The 12,211-nt window shown below is 38.7% G+C and overlaps 1 protein-coding gene across 2 annotated transcripts in view; it reads right to left on the bottom strand.

Moving 5' to 3' along the window:
- The window catches only part of JAKMIP1 (janus kinase and microtubule interacting protein 1), a 2,220,219-nt gene that overhangs the window by 87,487 nt on the left and 2,120,521 nt on the right, over window positions 1–12,211 (bottom strand). For both annotated transcript variants that reach the window (XM_044056204.1, XM_044056206.1), the window contains exon 19: window positions 912–1,115. In XM_044056204.1, the coding sequence (XP_043912139.1) occupies window positions 912–1,115 (204 nt within the window). The remainder of the gene's footprint in view (window positions 1–911; window positions 1,116–12,211) is intronic.

Genomic DNA, 12,211 nt, shown 5'->3' with positions numbered 1-12,211 from the left:
AGAAACAGATTTCAGTCTACCATTCCCCATTTAAAGTAAATCCCTGTTTCAGCATCTTTAGATAGTCTTTTCAGCTTCAGTTTGTTATGTCTTTTGCAGTATTTAGTATTTATCTAGTTTTGACTAAGGTATTTATATATTTATTTGCAGAAATTAAATATTAACTATAGCAACTCATCTATAACACTAATGGAAAAGTACAACTACAACTCTTTGTTTTTGTGTTAAAAAGTTTCCGGTTTATGAGTTGGTGTCATTGTTGAATCCTGAGGCATATGAGGGTAGGTTGCCAAGAAAGATGGCGTTCCCTTAGCAAGCTCAAGAACAGTAACTGCAATCCCTGAAAGTAAAGAAATAAGTTTGTTTAAGGGGAACACATACAAAGTCTGAAATGTCTTCATCTGAGAGAATGCCCCTTTCTCCATAATACAATAATCTTGGAGTTAGTATACATAAGTAGCAGGGGTGTGAAGTAAAGCATTGACAGTTGTGAGGGGCCTTGTGTCCCACCAAAAACAGTTTCAATGTATGACTAACTTTTAAAGATGTGTAAGAGTGGTGCACAACTCTCTGGAAAGGAGAATATGGCCTCTTGGTATCTGTCAACCTATCTGGGCAGACACAAAGTGATGCCCCTATGAGATATGAAGCCAGTCAACTGAAATTTGTCTTTATTAAGGAATAAGATATCCCCAAGCTGCATTTGAATATGTAAAAGAAGACACAGAAATCCATACAAATAAAATCTTCTTGTAAATAGAGTACTGTGAGAACTTTCATTGACATTTTATTATTATGACAGGAAAAAATCTTTTTTTGTGTTGTCCTGAACACACAGACTAGGTTATAGTCAATAAAATGAAAAGCTACTCATTGTCAAGTAGAGCTGACACACATTTCTGTGCTCTCACCTGGTGAGCCTGCTGTAGTTGCTCCTTCCGCTCCTGCAGAATCTGACTATCAAACTCACGGCTTTGCCTCTGAATCTGCCTCCGTAGCTTTTCCACAGCATTCTGTAATTCTTCTTTTTGCTTCTCAGTTAAAGACTCACTCACTCTTCTGCCAGGATCCTGTTGCAGGGCGTTATACAGCGTAGCTTCCAGTTCTTGTATTTTCTGGTGCAAATTATCATATTACACCAACGCAGGCATCCATGTAAAACAAACCACGTAAAGAGAGTGAAAATGAAATCATGTAACCAAGGTGACATGGAAAATATTTGAAACAAAATGGTGTAACATTTACCTATGCAATTTGTGTTAGCATTTAGCCAGACTTTGTATTCATAGTTTAACCATACCATCCACCAGACTGTTTACTGGTAATCTTAGGCTGCAAATGGCTCTCCACGCCACAAACTAAAATATATATCTGTATGCAGGCTGTTTTTTGTTAAAACTAAATTGGACTGCTCCTAACCAAGGATCCAGAAGACAGAATTAAAGCAGTAAAAGAAATGATCTCATCAATAGTTTAAGCACATAGTATTGACCTGCAGGATAACTATGTAGCACCCCATGAATAATACTCCATTTGTTTGATGTGGGTTTTACAGTGACACATCACTGCTCTATAGAATAGCTGTAGAAACCTTTCATTATATCACATTGTTTAATGACAGAAAGATACAACAAGGCTATCCAGTCTGCTAAATAATAAATAAGAATAAAAGTAAATAATAAATAAGCAAATTTAGCATTGTACTTCCTAGAGCTGTAGCTAGGGTTGGGTGAAACAGGCACAAGGTGTTATAGGCATGACTTGGAGATAGCTATCGAATTGGCAGCACACCTGTCCGTTAACCTTCTGATTCCCTTTGTAGATTTTCTCTATACCTCCCATTCCTGTAGCCTATTCCATCTGTGTTCAACCATCTCTGTGAAGAAATACTTTTGGAGATTGAGGGAGTAATTAGTCCCTATAATCTACTGCCTATAGAAGTGTTGTTCCCCCTTGAACTTCCTGTTCAAGATTAACTCTTTAAAACTTCCTGACATGATCTTGTACACCAATATCATGTATTCCCTGTCTCTTCTGGCCTCAAGTAAGAAGAACTCCAATAATCAGAGGTCATATCCTTTCCTCTCCATCCCATAGATCATTATGGTTTCTCTCCTACAGATTCCTTCCAGCAGCCAGATGTCCCTTTCGTTGTCTGGTGCCAGAACTGCATGGAAGTTCACTTATGAGATAAGGTACATGGAAAGAACCACACCTTTCCATTATTTCTGTCTTACAAAAATGAAACCACTCTTGCCCATATTCTCCATCTATTTACTTTCACCCGCTTGTTCTCAGATGGTAGCAGTTTGTTCCTTTTGGATAGACAAAGCCTGTGTTGTTCTGAGTCATTCCTGTTACTTTAGTGCATAGTAGTAACAACTTAATCTTCTTGCTTCTGGGTTGTGGTTGAAAATGGCTCATGAGGATTAGCCCCATTAAACAGTAATCAAATAAATAAAATAAAAAGGCAAGAAAATATATATGCCCTTTCATTACATCATAACATGCCTTTGTATATGAAACTTAAAGCTAAAAGGCTGGTAATCATGAAAGACAACAACCTGCTGAACTCTAGAATGACTTCTGCATGGCTTTGCTGCCCTGGAGCTCTGATCTGAACTGTCTTATGGGACCACCCAGTGGAATAATAGCAGAAGTACATTAAATATATTTTGAAATGTATGAGTGTGTGTGTGTGTGTGTGTGTGTGTGTGTGTGTGTGTGTGTGTGTGTGTGTGTGTGTGTGTGTGTGTGTGTGTGCGTGTGCATGTGTGTGTGTGTCTGTGTGTTTGTGTGTGTGTGTATGATTTGCATAATCTCCATGTGGGATTCCACCCATCTCCAAAAATAAGGTCACAAGATCACATACAAGAGTGGACAGCATGCAACTCAGATTTCTTCCTAATAAAGCAATGGGCTAAAATTAGAGATGGCAAATTAATTCCAGCTGAAATTATCAACTCACTACTGATGACCACAATCAAATGCAAGTAGTGGTCAGAGAAGGATCTACACTCAACAGAGAAAGACTTGGAAATTACCTAGAGTGAAAACCTGGGAGTTCAAGCAAATACTCAAGGTTCTAGCATATCAGGAAGAACAGGAGATAAATGGAGACAAAAAAATGAATGTCAACATCTCAAAACAATGTGTGAAGATGATAAAAGGGATTTGTATTCAAACCAAGCATGGAAATAAAGCATATAAGGATAGCTGGTAGTGGACATAGCCAAGTCATCAAAAGAAAGAAGGAAAAAGTGGGAGATAGAAAACATGGACAAGGCTAAAAAAAATACTGATTGACTAAGAAAGCATTTGCAATGGTAAATAACAAGGTATCAGAAGAATTCTACTAGCTTCTGGAAAGTGACTCAGCAGATGGCACTATTAGGTTACAAGGCAATGATAAAAAATCTAGAAGATAGTCATCAAACACCATTCATAAAGGATGCCAGGCAACGTTCTGCTCACCAGGTCAGAAGACATCAAGGGCAGATGGAAGGAGCACTTAAACAAGAGTTTGAATAAAGAAAACCCTAGAGAAGCTGAACTGCCCAAATCACAGCATATGACTCATATATTACTCAATCAGTTGGTTTAATTATGTTTTTATTTATTTGCATTTGTTTAATAGGAAAGTCCAACTAGGATGCATAATATTCCTTTTAAGTGGAGGCTGAAGGAGGAAACCTCCATGATTATAATAGTTACAGTGTGCAGTGAATTACACTACATGTTAGTATATAACTAAACTACATTTATATATAGGGCTGGCATAATGGTTAAAGTCTTCACCTCACAAGGTATAGGGCTTGATTCTGGCCTGTTGTCACTGTCTGATTATTGGCCAGGTTTGTAATAGTCTTCAGACTGATTGCCTAGTAATTACCATTGAACTTAATAGCAGTAACAGTCACAAAAGTGCACGCACAAATATTGTTATGTAAGCAAAGGCAAAACAAGAGTTAGAAATATACAACATTGTGTGGTTAGAAATAGGTGTAGGACTTCTATGTTGAAGTTTAGAATAGGAGAATAAAAGTACATGACTTGCTAATTTGTTGAAAAAATTGAGCAGTGAAACCAAGTTATGCAAATGTATCAAGACATTTAAGTATAAAAGTGAGACGAATAGAAGACAATTGTATATTCTAAAGGAGAGTATAAAGGTCATATATACAAACTTACATTATATACATAGTCATTAGAGTAAGGCTGTGAATCTGTAGGACAAAAGTGATATTTATTTATTCTTTTAGTTTTAGTTTTATTTATATTTGTTTATTGAGAAAGTATATAGCTTGCTTGAGGAGATGAAAAGGTGAGTAAATATGAAGGAAGTAAATGTCATATTTAACTTGGAGGAGAGATATAATCTAATTACCTTGTTGTTTGGGAGTGTATTAATAGCAGTGGTTTATATGACCCTTTTTGGTGCCCAGGATATGAATAGTATAGTGTAGGCATTCAACCCTTTCCACCATATAGTTCAAATAGTCAGACTCCCAGGGTGTGGAAGTCTGACTCTAATCAAATAATATGCATTTTCAAAGACTTACATTACTAGGAAAATGAGAATACGTTTAGTTTCATCAATACATAACAGCTGAAGGGATATCTTGTGAAGTCAGACATTTCCTCTGTGCCCCATATGAAATATTCTGTCATCAAATTCAGGTATTACCAAATGAGACATCTTTCAGTGTAGACCCCAGTGACAGGGATTCATCCCCATCAGTACTGTAGCTGAGCGAAAATATACCTGTGAACAAAAGGCTAAATCCTGCTACTCTTCTTCGTTAATGCTGGAGTCAGCAGAAGGATAGAGTAAGGTGGAGCTTCTTTTTTTTTTTAAGTTAGGGCAGAGATTCTTCAAGTGCTAGATTTGATGGCCATCAAAACTGGATATTCATCCTTTGTCAGGAAGCAGAGCTGTAACTAAGTGTTTTGGGCACCTGGAGCAGCTTCACGATCCTGTACCCCCCCCCCCCAACTCTTAAGATGTGGAGCAAAAAATTATCTTCTCCTCTGAACTGAGGAGCAAAAAAAATTGTCTTTCTAAATTTTAGCAAACTATTTGTTAAAAGTATGGCAAGTGGCTGCGTACATTCCAAATACCACACACACAATGCTGCAGCCCTGACCTTGGCTGCAAAGCAGGATCGGCATCCATTTTGGGATGTCAGTAATATACTTTAGCATACACCAAGCAATGAAGTGCTTCAGTCCTGAGCACAAATGCAGTATCAGCATTCAAAAAATGAATACTGGTACTACACGCTCACCTGATTAGCATTTGCAAGTCGTACCCTCTAACACTTTGCACCCAGAGTGCATGCCCCTCTCACACTACTTACCTATGCTTCTGCCAGAAAGCCATATATCCTTCTGAAAACTTTTTATACTTGTAATAGGGGCAGACACCTGCAGGACTGGCATTGATGGGCTGGACATCCATTCCACAGAAATAAAGCCCTCCAATTCCAGGGGCTTTGAAACCCTCCTTAATTTCCAAATAATCACTGGCTGCCCAGGAACCAAGGATTGCTGCATGAAAATTGAAGGAATGTCTGTTGGAAAAGAGCCTGGCATCAGACTCTGAAGCAGCTGTATCTTCTGGTGCTGTTTGATACAAATGTAAAAGAACTATTTATTTTATTTTACTTTTGTTTACCAGGTTTGTCTGACTGGGTTTAGTCAAAGTAGAGGCCCGAGGAGAAAAGCTCCAACATATTACAACCATTTAAAAAAAAACTTTCAGAAATATTCCTGAGCAGACTTTTAAGTAATATAAATTAACAACTGCACATTCATTTGCTAATGGGATTACATTCATATGGAATATGGGCAAACTACTGCCAAACAGCAGTGAAGCCATGGTCTCTCAACAGTCATTCACCCTACATGTATCTTATTATAATTTAGCCATGTGGCCTAATAGATAAGGCGTCTGACTTTGGATCAGAAGATTATTATGTTGATTTTAAATTAGTACTTACATTTTTGATCCTAATGAGAAGGCTAAAGAAACCAAAGATGTGTGCATTCCTTTGCTTAACGTGAGCACCTGTTGGTAATCCACAAAAATCTACTGATTTTTTTGGTATGTCAGCAGTCTTGAACATGGTATGATCTTCCCCAGTATAGTAAAAACAGTGAAGGTGAACACTCACCAGTGTGGTATATAGCACACTTTGTGATTTTTTTCCCCCTGTGGACATCATTATCCTCAGAAAACTCCAAGAATATATGCAAAAGAAGAAGCAACAACAGTCAAAAATTAGCAAAAGCAATCACAATATGAAGAACAAGTAAAGACTAAAAAATGTCCCAAAAGGATAATCGTTGTTGAAGTTAAATTCACTGCTAAATGCAGTGATTCTGCCAAAAAGAACTGAAGATGATGTGAGCTATGATGATACGAAAGAAAGAAAACCTCCTTCCTTCCATAAGTATGAAATGCATTAAAGTGCACTAAGATATCAAGGAAAATTAAGCCAGAGAAATTAGCAGGCTCACATGAAGTCACAGCAAAATGCTGAGTGAGTTAGGGGTGAAGTGGTTCCTGATGGTATTCATCATAATATAGAGAAAGAGGCATTTTCCAGATGACTGGAAAATAAGCATTCTAGTGCAAGAACAAAGGAGATATTCACAACTGTGGGCAGTACAGAGGTATCAAACTCCTGTCACAATACATAAAAATTCCTGAAGAACTTTGGTAAATGATAGCAGACTGAAATGCAAAACTGAAGATACATGGAAAGAAACTGAGTACAGACAAGACAGAGGTCATTGCAGCAAATAGAAGTAATGAGATGAAGCGGAAAATTAAGAGAGAAACCAAAATAGTGGATACAGTTAAAAACTTCAAGTATCTGAGAGGTGTGATTGAGGAGAATGCAAGTCTGAACGAGGAGGTTAGAGCTAAAATCTGAGGTACTACAGATAAATGACACAGTGTCAGGGGTAGCATGAGACAGAAAAAGTCCAAAGAAGATGAAAAGTAAGGTGTACAAAACAGTGGTGTGATCGGTGCTTCTATATGACACAAAAACCTGGGTGGGGGAGGCAGAGCAGCTGAGGATGCTTGCAGTGATGGAGATGATATGCTTGAGATAAGTAGCAGAATGCACACCGTCGAGCAGGTGATGAACTGAGGACATCAGAGCAGTGGCCAAAGTAGCTATTGTGACAGAGAAGGTCAAGAAGAAGAACAGAATACAGTGTCTCAATCACATGTTCAGGAAAAGAGAAGTTTATTAAAGAAGGTTTTGGAGACACAGGAAGAAGACATGAGGAAATGATGATGTTCAGTCAAGAGATGAATGGACTGCATGAGACAGAAGGCCTGCAACAGTCAGGCATGAGTGCCAAGGAAGATAGGAATGTGGTATTGAATCAATAGAGGTGTCAACAGTTTATACAACACACCAAACGTGTAAAACATGGGAAAAAGGAGGTAGGTGATGCAGACAATGATGCGAATTGTGCATACAAAATACACATGTAAGTAAATAATGTGTTTCTTTTTTAACAATGCCTTCAGGCTTCTTACAGTGTGTTCGTAAGTTTACACTTCCTTTTATACACCTGCATCTTGCTTCTCTTTTTTCTGTGACTTTTCTTTCAATGGGAATCAGATTCAGTACTCCTCTAAAGGAGAATTGGATAAAGGTAGCATAGGTGTACTGGTTCAGAGCTTGACAAGAAAGCCCACCACCCATGAGATAATCAGATGGACCTCTTTGAGTGGGACCACTGGCCTGCATGGGGCTGCAGACTCATCACAGGAGGAGAGTCCCATGTACTAAGCTACACCCATCTATGATCAGATGACTGTAGAGACCAATAGCTGGGATCAGGTTACATTTCCAAAACCGACTAGGTAAGATCCTCAGAGTGCACCCACTAGTGTGGGAGCTGACGAAGCTGAGGGGATATCTCCTCAAGCCTGATATCCTCAGCAGAAGCTGATGACATGTTAGAGTTCAGTCTTTACTTATCAAGAGTAAGCTGACAACCTGTTGGGTCTGGGAGGTCCAAATGCACACTGAATTTAACTCCAGATGTTTCAGGTCTGAACCTGCAATAAGTGTCTTTGTCCATGTAGCAATGCTCTGTCTTGTGCCTGAGACTGTAAAGAGGACCCTCCTACCACTGTCCATATAAAGAAGTTTTGACCACTTTTATTTTCATGAAGATGGCCAGCCACATTTCCCCTTCTTTGACATAAATTATCCAGGCTAAACTGCCACTGGTGGAAATTATCAATGTCATGTACTTCCTTGAAACACAAGAAACAATGGAAGAATATGTCTCAAGCTCATAATTTGACAGCTACATAAGCACTTATTGTGATGCGTAGGAAACTGAATGCACTACTCAAGGATTGTATAATGAGATTCATTACCATTTTTGCATTCAGAGAAGTACATTTTAAGTAAGTTTTAATTGCACTTATGTTACCATTTAAATCAGTTTTGTGAGCTTGTGCTCTTTATTTGAAGTTAAAGTTATTAATTTAAGGCATTTGTATAGTCTGCATTGCTTTTTGTTTTTTTCTGCTTGACCTAGGTGTTTTTCTGAGTTTGTTGTAGCTAACTGTAAATAGAGTCTGTGGTAATTAACCCAGCCTCACCACCCCTCGTATTTTACATCACACGAGCAGTTTACGATCTCATTGTTGAGACTGCTGCAAGCCGATAAAAGCATTTGGACTAAATTTTTGCAATCAATAAAGTACATTTTAAGTACATTTATAACTGCACTTATATTACTGTTTAGGCCAATTTTGTGTGGTTTTTGCTCTTTGTATGAAGTTAAAGCTATTGTTTTACAGTCTGCATTGTTTTTGTTTCTCTGCTTGGTCTAGGTGTTTTTCTGAGCTTAACTCCTTCCCACCCTTCCTATTCCTGTTTTGGTTTTGTACTTGGAGGCTTTTGAGCTGCCTGGCCCTACTGTATAGCTGGTCTTAGAAGTTCCTCCCTGTCTAATTGTCTCTGCTCATCTTATTGGTTACCAACATTAGAAACTGGGAAGGCCTACCTCTTAGAGTGTTAGTGTACTTTGAAATTGCCTTGAAGTGTGTGTGTTCCTCACTGCTGCATTGCCTGCCTTTGAATCACCTTGCAATACTTGAAGCTAATTGTTAGACTTGTTTCTGGTACCTTTTCACTCGTGGTTAATTAAAGTGTGTTTTTTACATTAAGAAGACTGGAACCGCAGTTCTACTGGGAGTAGAAAGGTAGCCTTCTGTGTCCAAGCTGGGAAGCACACAGGGAGGTTTAAAGCGAGAATTACTTGTTTAGCTAGTTATTTGAAAATTTTCCAATACCTTTTCACTTTTGTCTATCTAAGGTATGTTTTTACATTAACAAGGCTAGTGAGAGTAGAAAGGTAACCTGGTATGTCCAAGTTGGGAAACACACAACGGAGCTTAAAGTGACAATTTCTTATTGTAGTTAGGTGGTACCTTTTCACTTTTGGCTAATCAAAGTGTGTTTTTTATATTAAGAAGACTAGGAGAGCTATTTTAGTGGCAGTATTATAGTTACCTGGTTAGTCGAAGTTGGGAAACACACAGGAAAACTTAAAGTGAAATTGTTTCATCAACCAAAGGGCTTTTTAGGGACTTAGTTGGGTGTTAATTTGTACTTGAGAGCTACTTTTGCTGTGCTTTTACATTAGGAAGTTCCAGCATCATTCCATTTAGTGTCAGAATATACTTACCTGGTCTCTCTCTGAATTGGGAGGCGCTGCAGGGAGATTAAAGTGTGTATTTTTACTGGCCAGAGAGCAGGGGAGTTTGTTTTCAGCTTTTTCTGTCTGCTATAAATTAGGCATGCTTTCGTAGGACTGTTCACCTCTCAGTGGTAGTTAGCAATGTCCTGTATAGTATTAAACCTGTAAAGCTAGTACTTAAGACTTTAACCCCTAACACAAAAAAGCTTTGCATGTAGCTAAGCTTAGGGCAGCTAGGTTTTGTCATATAGCATTAAGATCATAGCACTAACATCTAGTTTTCACCCTAGACACCACTCAGATGACACCTGTAAAACCAAGACCTTAAACTATAGTAGTCCAACCCTAATACAGGCCCTGAAAACATGGATTTGCAATTTTCCATTGTTTCTGTGACAAGCTTGGTAGATATGGGCATCCAGAGACAATGTAAAAATTGTCTCATGTGCTCAGGCAACCATTTAATCCTTAAGGACACTAACAGTGTATACAGGAAATGTATGTATATAACTTCCTTGAAGGCAAAGTTCTTGGTTACAAACAAGGTTGTCAGAAACACACACACACACACTACATCCTTCATATATATATATAATAGTCCAACTCTAATACAGGCATTGAAAATATGGATTTGCAATTTCCCATTGTTTTTGTGGCCATCTTAGTAGATATGGGCACCCTGAGACAATGTAAACATTGTCTCATGTGCTCAGACAACCATTTAATCCTCAAGGACAGTAACACAGTATACAAGAGATGTGCATACATAACTTCCTTGGAGGCAAAAATCTTGCTTATAAACAAGGTTTTCAGAAGCACACACTACATTCTTCACACATACTACTCTCTACACACATAGACCTTCTTATGCTTAGGCAGTTAAAAGAAACCTCTACAAACCTCAAAGACCTCCTAACTTGTCAAATTGCAACACTTACCCTCAGCAACCACTAAAGCACAGACTAAAAGCAACATCTAACAATATACATAAGCCTACACCGAATGATCCCCTGATGCTCTTGTCATAGGGGATTGTATCGTACAACACAGATACTCCTCTCACCTAGATGGACAAGAAGAAGATAACAGTTAGATGGCTATCTGCAGCCAGGATCCACATTATCATGCACGCACTCAGGTCACTGCACCACAGGTGTCAATATGATTCTGTCATAGCTCATGTGGGTGTAAATGACCTGAGGCATACCTCACTGGACGATATGAAAAGAGACATTATGGATCTTTCTGAATATCTGTCATAGATAGGTGCATGCCTTGCATTGAGCAGCATTCTACCTTTACCAATGATGATGTGACAGCATGAACAGAATATGACTGATTTAAACAATTGGCTTACTTTCTGGTGTCACTCCAGGGAAGTCCAACATCTAGCAGCATGGTAGGAAATGGTTAACAGATTACTTTGCTTTGTCAAGGATGGTCTGTACCTATCCCTCCTAGGTTTTTGGATATTGCCTCAAACATTATCCATTGCTTTACAGTCTTGTTTTAGAGGCAATGCCAACATGACAAAACTACCAACATAGCAAAAAAAAAACCTTCAAAGTAGCCTTAAGGTGTTACTGAGTGCTAGGAGCCTAAACAAAAAAAACTCCACACCCTACAAGCTCTCCCCACTCTGGAAAATGTAGACATCTGTGCTGTTACCAAGACTTGGTTTAAAGCTGCAGAAAGTACTCTGGCAGTGGAAGGTTACAGTGCCTTCCACACATTTAAATCAACAGGAACACAGACAGTGGCCAAAGGTGGAGGCATTTCAATTGATTGGATGTGGATGAACTCTAGGGCATCATCCTGTTTAAACACCCTAGAGCAGCAAATACAACTCTAGGGTGTTTAAACAGGGTGATGCCCTAGAGTTCATCCACATCCAAGTCTCCATTGACAAGGTTCCCTATCATGTACTGGCCAACTACAGGTCACCCTATATGACCCAAAAAGCTCACAGGCCTTACCTAGTCCTACTAGAGCTGGTCAGCATACAAGCAAGTACCCTACTCATGACAGACTTTAACTACTCCTCTATAGACTGGGAAATATACACTGCTCTAACTCACAGGTACAGTATTTCCAGGACTTCATCAACACAAACACCCTGGACCAGATATTGCACTCTCAAATCAGAGGATCAAACATGTTGAAATTAGTACTCCCCCCCCCCCATGTTATGTTACATCCTCATTAGTGAAGTCAGATCATAAAGCCATCTCCCTCAAAATAAAATTCAATCTGGAATACCCAATTAAACCAGTAACACTTAGGAACTATACTAAAGCAAACTACATCCTATTAAGTGTGCAGAATTATTTAAAGAAACCTTGTACAAACAACTAAGTGGTTGCATTACTGCTGTTGTACCTACCAGAAGTAACCCCAGATGTTACACCTAAAATAAACCACACTGGTGGTTTCCTTACCTTAACAGGCTTTGTAACTAAAGAAA

This window comes from Protopterus annectens, chromosome 14.part0 (assembly GCF_019279795.1).
Source record: "Protopterus annectens isolate FY-2018-M chromosome 14.part0, PAN1.0, whole genome shotgun sequence".
NCBI lineage: Eukaryota > Metazoa > Chordata > Ceratodontiformes > Protopteridae > Protopterus > Protopterus annectens.
This window is presented reverse-complemented; position numbering and strand designations above follow the sequence as displayed.